This window comes from Chlorocebus sabaeus, chromosome 11 (assembly GCF_047675955.1).
Source record: "Chlorocebus sabaeus isolate Y175 chromosome 11, mChlSab1.0.hap1, whole genome shotgun sequence".
NCBI lineage: Eukaryota > Metazoa > Chordata > Mammalia > Primates > Cercopithecidae > Chlorocebus > Chlorocebus sabaeus.
In genome coordinates, this window is record NC_132914.1 from 43,297,149 (window position 1) to 43,310,380 (window position 13,232).

Consider the following 13,232-nt stretch of genomic DNA (forward strand, 5'->3'; position numbering starts at 1 on the left):
GCCTGCCCCAGCCCCGCCGCCGCCGCCGCCGCCGAAACTCTTGGGCCTCCGGCCGCCCAGACCCCTCACCATCAGCTCGCCTTGCCCCTCGCCCGCTCGCGCGCCCCCGGCAGCAGCACCATGTTGAATCGCGTCCCCGGGCTGAGCCGCCTCAGCCGGCGGCGCTGAGAGGCGGGCGAGAGCCGGGCCACGGGGAGGGAGGGAGGGAAGGAAGGGGTGGGGGCCGCGCTCGCCCCGCGGCTTCGCGCGGATCCGGCAGTCGCCTGCCCCTCTAGTTTCGCTCCGATTTCTTTAAACTTTTTTAGAAATTCCCCTCCCTCCTTCCCTCCTCTCCCCCTGGCCTCCTGCTCCCTCCTTCCCCTCCTCCTCCTCCTCCTCCCCCTCCCTCCCTCCCTCCCTGCGCCGCCGCCGCCGCCGCCGCCGCCGCCGCCGCCACCGCCGGCCCATGACTGAGCCCCGCCGCCGCCGGCCGAGGAATGGGCTCCGGGCTCTGGTAGGAAGCGCTAGGAGCGGGGGGCGCTTTTAAAACACCGATCTGGGTTTTTTAAAAACCTCCTTTGAAAAAATAATGGCAAACTCGACGGGGAAGGCGCCTCCGGACGAGCGGAGAAAGGGACTCGCTTTCCTGGACGAGCTGCGGCAGTTCCACCACAGCAGAGGGTGAGAGCAGAACCGGGGGGGCAGCGCCGGGGCGAGCCGGGGCGAACGGGGCTCTCCCGCCCGGGCCGGGCACGGGGTCCCGGCTGACAAGTGCGGGGCTTTCTCTCTCCCGCAGGTCGCCTTTTAAAAAAATCCCTGCGGTGGGTGGGAAGGAGCTGGATCTTCACGGTCTCTACACCAGAGTCACTACTTTAGGCGGATTCGCGAAGGTGAGTGGAAGTTTTAATTTGTATTTCCCTCTCGCTGGCCTCCTCCAAAAAGTCTCCTTTGACCCCGGAGTGGGCGCTTGGGGCTGGGGGGGTGGCCCGCAGGGGCAAAAGGCGTTCTTTTCGCTCCCAGCCGGTGGCACGGAGGCGGACGGCGGCGGGGCTGTTTTTGGCCTGGTGGCTCGCGTGCGCGCGGCGGGCGCGGGGCTCCGGCGGGCGGGCGGCCCGGCGCCGGCTCGCGCCCTGCCCGGTGCCCGGTCGGGCCGGCAGGGTCTGAGCGCCGTGGCGGGGAGTGCGGGCGTGCGGGGCGCCAGCCTGAGCCCCGCGCCCGCCCCGCGCCCGCGCCGCCCGCCCGCTCGCTCGCTCGCGAGTCAGCTCTGCCGCCGCTGCCGCTCTAGCACAGGCGGAGACACAGAGACACACAGACTCTGAGAGCAGTTTTCGTGCAACTCAAAATTAGCGCGGGCAGGTTTAACATCGATAATCGGCTGCGAAATGATCCCGGCAGCCGGGGGCACAGCCTCGGCCCCGTCGCCCTCGGTTTATACAGCTAACAAAAGAAACCAGGACCTGTCTCCAAATAGCCATCTTAGGCTTCAAGGCTAGGCAGAAGCTGTAGGCCTCAAAGAAGGGCCTATGGAGATGGATAGATCTGGGAGAGGGATCGGAATCGGCCCTGGCCCTGGCCCCCCCAGAACCCGCGGACGTCGCTGTCCGGAACTGTATTGATCCTTTTGAACTTTTTTTTTTTTTTTTTTTTTTTTTTAAGTGTAAACGGACCGCGTTGAGATTTAAAAGGGGGCGACAGAGGGACTTGCGATTGGTTATTGTCCGGGCTTCAAAAACAAAACAAACCCACCAACCCCCCCCATCCAAACAAAACAAGTGGTATTAAATACAGGGCTCTCTGGTGAAAACACAGTGATTCAAGAAGCCCTTGCTTAGGAACTCTTACCGATCGATCCGAAACACCCACTGATGCCTTAGGTATCTACAGATCTCTGTAGAATGGGTATTTATTTCATAGTTAGGTTAAGATTTTCTTAGATTGTTCACGTTCAGACAAGTGTGCCTGTGTTTTACCAGGTTTCTGAGAAGAATCAGTGGGGAGAAATTGTTGAAGAGTTCAACTTTCCCAGAAGTTGTTCTAACGCTGCCTTTGCTTTAAAACAGTATTACTTGCGGTGAGTAGTAGTGACTTTTCCATAGTATTTGGAAATAAGGGACTTATGGAGAGATTTGTTTTTAGCAAAACCAAAAGCAAACCTTGCACACCAAACAGTTCTTAAGCTCTTGTTCATTTCAGACTGAGACACATTTAATATAAATAAAGTGAGATTGTAGGAAGGTGAAAGTTTTCCTCACTAATTTCAGGATCGTTTACGTTTTTCATACAAAATCATTACAGGTGACACCCTAGCCCCAATCTTGGTAAACATTCTTTTGTGACATTGTTATTGATCGCTTGATATCCACTGAGGGGCAGAAAGGTGATGCTTAGTAAAAGACTTAAGATAGTTAATGAAACTTTGTAGCCTTCAGGAAAATTTTTTTCTTTGTTTTGGAAAGTCCTTTAGTTTTAAAAATTCTGACTTTAAGAATTTTTTTTTTAAATGAAACTTCTTGTTTGGAACAGTGTCATTGAATAGGTTTTTCAGTAGAATATTCCTACATGGGATAACATGTTGGTGACTTAGGTCACCAGGATTGTTTTGATAATTTTGGTTGAATTTTCAGTAACTTAAAAACGTTCAAAAGGATTATTATATCTTTAGGGAAACGGGATACTATGAAATGGGATACTATAATCTGGATTTTCTTTCATTCTCTCTCTTCTTTTTTGACTGCTTATTCGACAGTTAAATTTCTTATTCAGTTGGTATGTGATACAGTCTAGATGATATATTTTGTGATCTAGTGTTATTTTTTCGCTTCTAGTTTTTCTTCTAGGAATACTTTCATATTGTAATTTATCATGAGGCTGTGTTTTATTTTTAATGTTTACTTACCCTTAGAGGATCCTAAGTTAGTTGGTGTTATTTAAAACTAAAATGATATTCTTTGTATTTATTGATTTTTAATAGTGATATTACAGGCCTTTTTTGGTAAGGTGGCTTCTGCATAATTTGAGTTTTGCATTTATTATTGCTTCAGATGCACTCAGTTATTGTGTATTACGTTCAGCATTCTGAAATAGGAAATGCAGTAATTGCACAGGTGTACTTTCTATTGGCTATCTTAGATTGACTTCAGGCTTGAAGCTGGAGTTCGCAGAACTTTGTGAGTAGTTATTGAGTTACACAGGAAGTCTAGAAAATATTAAATATGGTTAGTTGTCATCTATTGTGTGTGTGTGATGGCATTTGTGTCAGAGTACATTTTAAAATAAAGGGCTACATAAAAAAAAAATTAACCTCCAAAAGTTAGTAGTGGGGTGAGAAATAGAGAGTTTTATATTCATCGTGACATTCATTTGCTCGTTTCTACTTATGATATTGAGAGCAACATTTTAATACATATTCTGGTTTTATGTTTTTATCAGTTTAAAACATTTGAATTTTGGACTGTTTGAAATACATATTTTTGAAGTTTTGCTTCATATTTCTTATCTTGATTGACTTAAATTTTATAACCAGAAAGTACTGTAGAATATACATGATTCATGGGATGTATATTTTTCTGAAGAGTTTACATTCATACTAATAGTTTTAGCATAATCAAATTAATATCTAGGCTTTCTTTTTTTAACAAAAGTTAATTATAAATATTGTTTTTCCAGTTGTCATTTTTATCTTGGGAGGATATCGTTAATTATAGGTACTGTTTTTAACTATATAGTTTCAACATTGTAAGTATTTACATTGTCTTCAGATCAAATTGGGCTTTATGCTCTTATTAGAAGCTGCTTTTTGAACTATGTCCTTAGTTAAACTTGTTTTTCCCTCATATGTCACTCTCTAGATTTGTTTTTACAGGGTTGTAGCTAGGCTACTAGGAAAAAAGTTGAAGCATTTGTTTTGGAAAATAAAACCATGTGAAGATTTGCATGGCTTGTAAAGAAATACAAAAGAAATATGCTGATCAAAACTTAGGTACTACCAACCTTGAAAGAATTTTTTCCTGGTGGTCTAATATTGCACAGTAAGAGGATATATATGATGCTGGCTTTTACACCTTCCTCTGAAAAATCTTAATTGGCAGACAGAATGCCAAGTAACAGTAATTCTGTTACCTACCCATAAGATTGGGTCTTCATAGTAAGAAATAGTAATCAAGTGACTTGATAAGTTACGTCTTTGCTACATCAGATTGAATATCATCATTACTGATGAGCAGATAATGCAGTGTATTTTTTAAATTACAAGTGGAATAATTTTTTAATATGAACTGCTTTTTCATTTGACCTACTGTAAGACTGTCATTATGTGTATTAGTTCTCCTTTACAAGTTTAATATTTGCTCACATTTCCCTGTAAGTTTGCTATTAATTGGATAGATGGCTGTTACCCTAGGGTTTTATGATGTATCTTCATAATATTAGATATTTAAATTAGGAAAAGCAAACTAGTATGCTGGCCATGTATATTCTAATAGTGTTTTGTAATTTTTGATACAAATATTGACAGTCATTAAATACAGACTTGAGTATTAATGGTCTGCCAGAAGTTAGCTCAATTGTCTCAAACATACATTTATTCAGTTATAGCTTGTCTACAAAAATTTCTCAAAGTCTAAAATTAAAAATGCAGTTGGTTATTTTAACATTGGCATGTAATTTTTACAAATGTGTCTGCCTGTATCAACGTATCTCACTTACTCCATAAATATATATACCTATTGTGTACCCACACACAAAAAATTAAAAATTAAAAAAGTGCTTACAGATAATGTAAAAGCAGTCTGTTTAAAAATCGGAGGCCAGGCATGGTAGCTCATACCTGTAATCCCAGCACTTTGGGAGGCCAGGGCAGGCAGATTACCTGAGGTCAGGAGTTTGAGACCAGCCTGGCCAACATGGAGAAACCTCGTGCCTACTAAAAATAGAAAAATTAATCTGGTATGGTGGCACATGCCTGTAATCCCAGCTACTTGGGAGGCTGATGCAGGAGAATTGCTTGAGCATGGAGACGGAGGTTGCAGTGAGCGGAGATGGTGCCACTGCACTCCAGCCTGGCCGACAGAGCGAGACTCTGTCTCAAAATAAATAAATAAATAAATAAATAAATAATTGGATATTAATCATCTGCAATGTTTATGCACTTTATTTTCATGTAGTTCCTTTTCTTGGCATGTACATCTCAATGTGTTCCACAAATGTTTATTATTAGGATATTCCTGTAGTATGAAAGGATAAGGTATAATTTCCCACATTTTGTAGATGGAGAAATTAAAGTACCAAAAATAAAATTAAATGGCTTTGGGAACACTCATTAATTGGACCAAAATATTGTGTTCATGACATGTGTTCAATAATATTTGGAAATTACCTATGGTTAAATTTATGCCCAAGTATATCTTTGCCTAATGTGTTCCATATTTATTTGGTGGATTTTAATTTTTGTTCTGTTTTGTTGTTGAAATTCGGGGACAATTTGCTAGTCTTATCGGGGTTAAGAATTTGAAGTTTTGGTAAGAAGATTTAGGTAAATATTTCAAATACTTAAAAATTTTGTTTTTGCTTACTGATGCCAATATTACAGCTATAGTCAAGGTTAACTTGATGTTTCCTTTATAAAACTTGATTTTTTGGAAAGGGGGTGAAATATCTTGGACATTAAAAATTTATTGTACAAAACTATATGTTACTAGTTTTCTGGCACTGAAATATTGATTTCTTTTTATGTGTACCTACCTTTAGAATAGTCAGAAACTTAATTGTAGAGTTATGTTTACCATAGTACATTTTCAGTTGCATTGTGAATTTATTCTATTTTTTTTTCTTGGGGGGTAAAACTCTTTCTTAAATTACACCATTTGAGTGAGTTTACATTTGTTAGTTAAATGGAATGAATACACTGATGTTTCTCTAGTTAGTGTCCACCATATAGGTCAATTCTTTTAAGAGAAAGCCTTAAGTAAATAAACACTGCGTTTGTAAATTTCTAAACGGAACTGAATAAACTGATTGCCCTTCTTATTCAAGGAAGGAAGATAAAAGTATATGGAGATTGGAAGACAAATATATCAATAAATTATTCATACATGTATTTCAAATTTAACTTTATAAACGTGTGTGTGTGTGTGTGCGCGCGCGCGCGCATACACAGGGGTCTTGCTTTGTTGCTCATGCTGGTCTTGAATGCCTGGCTTCAAGGTATCCTTCCTCCTCAGCCTTCCAGAGTGCTGGGATACAAAAGTGAGCCACTGTGCCTCAGCCTTTCAAAGTGCTGGGATACAAAAGTGAGCCACTGTGCCTGGCAGTGTATCCATTTTAAAAAACAAAAAACCTGATTTTGATATTTTCTGATATTCTGTTACATTTTTAAAGGACATGCAGACTTGTTGAAAGGAAGAACAGAAAGTGGAGAAAATTGAAAGACTGATCAAAGCTCAGCTAGGTTAGTGTTACGTCTTAGAATTCATGTTTTTAGAACTTACATTGCGTAAAGTAGAAATAAATTGAGTTCTGTCTAAGATAGATAGTTTTTACCGAGGTTACAAATTTTCCTGAGGATACAAAATGAGAACATTATAATTCCCGAAAATGTTTATATGCTTTTCTTTTGCAGTTAAATTTTCTACCTTGGCTGTTAACTAAAGATGTCTATTTCTGAATAGAACACTCTTTTATATTCCTATCTCTGCTCTGTTGTGGATTCAATATTTTCGTAGTTGATCGCGTGTGAAATCTATAATGTCTTTGATAGAAAAGTATATTGTGGCCGGGCGCAGTGGCTCAGGCCTGTAATCCCAACACTTTGGGAGGCCGAGGCAGGCGAATCACATGGTCAGGAGATCGAGACCAGCCTGGCTAACACAGTGAAACCCCATCTCTACTAAAAATGCAAAAAATTAGCCAGGCGTGGTGGCATGCACCTGTAGTCCCAGCTATTTGGGAGGCTGAAGCAGGAGAATCGCTTGAACCTGGGAGGCGGAGCTTGCAGTGAGCCGAGATTGTGCCACTGCACTCCAGCCTACGTGACAGAGGGAGACTTCGTCTGGGGGGGGAAAAAAAAAGCATATTGCTACTAGATATTTTATATTCTCAAACTGAATGAAATTAGAAGTTGGAAGGGAAGGAAAAACAAAGTTTTAACTGCATTTCATTAGTCAGTGAGCAGGTACTTAATATATGTTTTTAGATAAAGTATTTACAAGTTTTAATTATATTGTGAAGGTGCTTATTGGGCAGTTTCCAGCCCTACTAAAGTTTAATGGTGAAAATGGATTTTGTCTGAATTGGGAAGGACATAGAGGATAAATGGAGCAGACGGGTGGGGATGAGGGGATTCTCTTTTTGCTTCTTTGATCACCACACTCTTTAGTATTCAGGGCCAACTAGAGTTTGCTCTAGAAACACTAGTTTTCCAGAAATGTTAATATATTTCCGTGAAAAGAAGACCAAATGAACTTGAGCAAAGGCTAAACTTGGGTTACTTTATTGCAGGATTTCTTAGAGACTTTATTTTGCTAATGTGTATTGTGGATCTCTAGAAATTTTGGGGACACACTATTACTTCTCTTCCTTGTAGTAAATAGTGTTTCACCAGTGTTTCACTCCACAGTAAATAGTGAAACACCATGGCCAAAACTGCAATTACTTGTGCACCAATCTAAGAGTTGTACAACTCTACATTTTCTACTGTTTAAACTATAGTGTGATAAAAGAAATAACAAAAAATATTTTTCTGTTTTAAAACTTTAATTTTACTTGTGCTTGGATACTTTCTGTGTATTCATTATGTTGTGAATTGATAATTCATTTGAGTAAATACATTGCAATAAACTATTGCTGCAATGGAAATCTCTTGGTGATGTCTAGGAATAGCTATCACATTCTGAATTGTTGACCAAAAATGATAAATCCATATTCCATTAATAACTAAGTCAGTGTTTGCAGGGGTTCACTCCCATCTTACTGCCATAGAAATTTTTGATGGAGCCCCAGGGAGAATTTACTGGTTTTGATGTTTTGGCTGCTGCCTTTCCCCTTCCCCCGCCCTTTTTTTCCCCATTATACCATTGATTTGGAGTAAAGGGGTCAATTTGTTCTTTAGACTGTCTTAAATTCTGGCTTTGATTGCTTTCTTTTGGTGTCAATTAACTTGTTCCTCTATCCCTCATACGTATTTGCTGAAAAGTGATAGATCTAAAGGTTAATAATATTCAGATTCAATATTTTAGGCATACTTAATAGGTAGTGCTGTGCTTTTCATCATATCATGAGGCATATAATGTTTAGTTGTGCCCTTTCAGTGATGCTGAGAGTGAACAGTGGTTTTAGGTATTAATAATTTGATTAATGTGTATTTCTAAAAAGAATGCTCCAGGTGATTCTTAAGTACACTGAAGTTTGAGAACAGTTGATCTAAGTATTGTAATGAAACCAATTTAGTTGCTGAGATGACTAGTTTAACAGGGCATGAACATGTTGGTCAGGGTTATATCCAAAACAAAACCTCTAGGTGACATCTGGTCTAGGGGCACCTGCTCAAGCTGCACCTGTCATCTCTGACCAGAGCTTGGACACACCTTATACTTTGTCTCTGGACTCCAGAGAAGGTAACAAGGGCTCCACTGTAGTTAAGGGAAAAGAAGAGTAAATGAACTACCAAATTCTAACTTATCCTAAGTGTGTTTATGTAATTTGGATTTTTAAAAATTAATTAAAAGTAAGTGTTCCTCAATTATCCCTAATTGGAGAATTTTCTTTATGTATTTTTTTTTTCCTCATAGGATTTTACTATATTCTTTCCAAATGGGGTACCATTTGTTTTACTGAATTTGCTGGATGCTTATTATCTTTGTGAGAATTTTGTTGGTCTATCCTGGTATTTCATAGTAGAGTTAACATGTATAAATTCCTGTGAAAATAATAATACTAACAATAACCTGTTTTGTTTAATGTTCACTAGCTTTGTTTTTCAAAACATTTTCATATGGGAGATTTTATTTATTTATTTTTATTACTTTTGAGACAGAGTTGCTCTCTGTCACTCAGTCTGGAGTGCAGTGGCATGATCTCGGCTCACTGCAACCTCCGCCTCCCGGGTTCCAGCGATTCTCCTGCCTCAGTCTCCTGAGTAGCTGGAATTATAGGCGTGTGCCACCATGCCCGGCTAATTTTTGTATTTTTAGTAGAGACGGGGTTTCAGTTGGGCAGGCTGGTCTACAAACTCCTGATCTCAGGTGATCCACCTGTCTCGGCCTTCCAAAGTGTTGGGATTACAGGCGTGAGCCACTGCGCCTGGCCAGTGGGAGATTTTATTTTTATCATTTCAAATTTCAGAAATAATTGTGTTATTTAATCTTAGAAAAAATAACAATTAGAAAAAGTATTCTCTGTGTGTGTGTGTGTGTGTGTGTGTGTGTATGAAAGCAAGGGAAAAAATTCTTTAGGCCACCCAAACTTTTTTTCTTCCTGGGGCATATGGGCTACTTTTTTTTTTTTTTTTTTTTAAGGCTTTAGGTTATATCCAACTCCCAGCCTTAAATGTCAGCCATAATTGCTAGTCAGGAAAGGATATTTTACATATTTTTAGACCATTCTTTCCCTACTTCACCTTCCCATTCCCTTCCCTGCTGATAGTGCTGATAGACCTGCTGTACATTTTACAGAGTATTGTCTTTTTTTTCTTCTCTCTTTTTTTTTTTTTTTTTGAGACAGAGTTTCGCTCTTGTTGCCCAGGCTGGAGTACAGTGGTGTGATATTGGCTCACTGCAACCTCCCCCTCTTGGGTTCAAGTGATTCTCTTGCCTCAGCCTCCCACGTAGCTGGGATTACAGGTGCCTGCCACTGTGCCCAGCGAATTATTTTGTTTTTTTTTGTTTGTTTTTTTTAGTAGAAATGGGGTTTCACCTTGTTGACCAGGCTAGTCTCAAACTCCTGACCTCAGGTGATCCACCCGCCTCGTCCTCCCAAAGTGCTGAGATTACAGGCCTCCCAAAGTGCTGAGATTATAGGCGTGAGCCACTGCGCCCGGCCAGAGCATTGTCTTATAAATAATCCTACATTATCCGTAGTTGCTATTAATCTTCATGCAGGTATATTCCATGTTCCAGGTGTGCTTAGCTTTTATTTCTATCAGTAAATAATTTTTAAAACTACCATATAATTGGGATAAAATATAAAGTTACTTTTTATGAAAAATTCAAGTAAGGTTGTGTAATCTATTGTTTGGATATACATCTTATTGTAAAATATGGCCAGATTCCATAATTCTGGACTTTCTGAGTTCTTACTGTTGTACTTGATAAATATTTATGTATAGTGTCCAGTGATCAATTGCTGTGTGCACAAAGATGATGTTTACTATATAATACGTATCTTTCATGGTCAAGTGTTTTTGCGTGAAATTTTATTCTGTCTCTATGCTAGCCCAGTGATTAATTTTAAATAAATAAAATGTTAATATAAACATACATGAGATCAGTGGGAACATTCTTCTATTAAAATATGTCAAAGAAGAGACCATAGCTAGGGCCCTGTCCAGAAAATACCTAATTTGTAATATATTAAAAATGGGATGAATTTAAATTTTTCAGTAGTAAGGCTCAGGTTGATCATACTTTTCATAATGGTTCATAGAGTAAGTGAATTTGCAATATGCTTGAGCTCAGATCAGACCGCATAAAACTTCATAAACAGTAGTTAGTGCCTTAGAGTAACTTGTACCTCCAAGTATGCTTGCAAATAATAGGTGGTCTGTCAAGAGTTCTTAAGTGGTTTGGTATAATTTTTAGTTTATACCATTAAAGAGTCAAACTTTTGAATTTCTGAGTTGTCTTTTCAGGTAGCCCCATATTGCAATGTAGTAGTTCAATCTAGTAGTAAAAATGTATGTGATTTTTGATATAGTCCAGTTGAGAGAGAAATAGTGAATCCATCATTTTCCCTTTTTTTTTTTGCCATGTTTTTCCTTTTCAAAATTGTTAAATTTCTTTTGCTATCTAAATGTGAACTTTTGCTTATACTTCCTGTAGATCAACCAATTCTTTTGCCACATTTGCTTTATATTTTTCTTTTTATATGTGATGGTGTGCACACTCATACACACACTATCACATATAAAAAGAAAAATATAAAGCAAATGTGGCAAGTGCATGTGTGTTTATATATACAGATACACACATACTATCACTGTCATTTATTCGTTGGATATTATTACAGTATAATATCTTTTATTTATATATTTTATTGCCTAACAGTAAAATCATTCTCTAATGTAACAATGGACAGTTATTACATTCAGAAACATTAACATGGATAAAATTGTATTCTCTATTATGTAGACCTTAAATCAAATTTTAACAATTATCCCAAAGATGTCTTTTATAGCAATCATATCCCCCAACCCCATTCGTTATCTTTTATTGCAAGTAGTTATATCTCTTGTTCTTCAGCCTTTTTGTGTCTTTTGTGATGTTACCATTTTGAACTGTACAGGCCAAAAGTACTATAAAGTTCGGATTTGACTAATATTTTTTCAGGATTTAAGTTTGGCATTTTTGGCAAGAGACGTCACTTTCTCCCATTATTGCCGAGATTAAGGTGGTGTCCTCCTGATTTCTCCACTGTAAAGTTACCATTTTCTCTTTTCGAATTAATGAGTAATCTGTAGCAACATACCTTGAGACCATGAAACGATCTTGCTTACCATCAAACTGTTACCCAATAGTTTTAACATCCACTGATGGTTTGGGCTTGAATCAGTTATTGATATGATACTTGCATTTATTTGTGCTTGAATCAGTTATTGATATGATACAAGCATTTTATGATGCTTGTTTTCTAACTCTATCATTTCTTTTACATTTATTTGTGTTTTGAGACAGGGTCTCTTTCTGTCTCAAAACACCCAGGCTGGAGTATAGTGACACAATCACGGCTCATTGCAGCCTTGACCTTCCAGCTCAAGCCATCCTCCCACCACAGCCTCCCAAGTAGCTGGGACTACAGGCCCATGCCACCCTGCCCAGCTAATTTTTTGTAGTTTTTTTTTGTTTGTTTGTTTGTTTGTTTGTTTTTGAGACGGAGTCTGGCTCTGTCGCCCAGGCTGGAGTGCAGTGGCCGGATCTCAGCTCACTGCAAGCTCCGCCTCCCGGGTTTACGCCATTCTCCTGCCTCAGCCTCCCGAGTAGCTGGGACTACAGGCGCCGTCACCACGCCCGGCTAGTTTTTTGTATTTTTTAGTAGAGACGGGGTTTCACCGTGTTAGCCAGGATGGTCTCGATCTCCTGACCTCGTGATCCGCCCGTCTCGGCCTCCCAAAGTGCTGGGATTACAGGCTTGAGCCACCGCGCCCGGCCATTTTTTGTAGTTTTATAGAGACAGGGTTGTGCTCTTTTGCTCAGGCTGGTCTCAAACTTATGGGCGTAAGCAATCCATTTGCATTGGCCTCCAAAGTGTTAGGATTATAGGCATGAGCCACTGCTCCTGGCCCCTTTTACATTTTTTAGTTGATAGTCTCCAGTAAGAGAAATATTTTCATTCTTATTTATTTGTTAGATTTTTATGTTATGCATTGGTTAAAATCTATCATTGTTATGCATTTTGTTGCTTAGATTTGGCCAGTGAGAGCCCTTTTAAGCTGGCTCCTTTATCGTTTTAACATGTGTCTATTATTGTTGAGCTCTTCCTTTTTGACAAAATAAGATCTTCCAGGGTCTACTTGTGTTTTGCCTACCCAGTTCTAGAATAATCTATTTCTCTGAAAATCCTGATTCTGGTTAGTGTGGAATGGTATATAGAAACCAAGATCAAGGTGATAGGTGTGCTCATTGCTACTGGGTTATTTTTTCTTCTAGGCCCTTTTAGATAACAGAGCTGGGGAAAATATTATTTTATCTGTAAATACATTTATTTTGAAAATCAGGAGGCTATGCTGATACTTCTAATTGCACTCCATACCAGTTAGTTTGTTCTTTTCCTTCTTCCATTCCATGTATCTTCCTTAACCTTCAGTAAGAATCCTAGTTCTCTACCATAGTATATATATTCATCTTCTCAGTTCTTCTGTCCATATAGAATACTTCCAGAATTGTTATCCCACAACAAACAACAAACCTACCAAGTAGCTACGTATTTGTTTAAAGTTCTTTTTGTGTTTAGACTGAAGATATATTGTTAAAAGTACAGACATGCACTGTGTAAAATGTTTTGGTAAATGATGGACTGCATATATGACTGTGTTTTCATAAGAATAT

The 13,232-nt window shown here is 39.4% G+C and overlaps 1 protein-coding gene across 1 annotated transcript in view; it reads left to right on the forward strand.

Annotated features, from left to right (window-relative positions):
- Positions 1-391: 391 nt before the first annotated feature.
- ARID2 (AT-rich interaction domain 2) overlaps positions 392-13,232 on the forward strand; it is a 187,186-nt gene continuing 174,345 nt past the window's right edge. Inside the window, exons 1-3 of the mRNA XM_037997235.2 lie at positions 392-660; positions 776-869; positions 1,953-2,050. Of these exons, the coding sequence (XP_037853163.1) occupies positions 569-660; positions 776-869; positions 1,953-2,050 (284 nt within the window). The 5' untranslated portion in view covers positions 392-568. The remainder of the gene's footprint in view (positions 661-775; positions 870-1,952; positions 2,051-13,232) is intronic.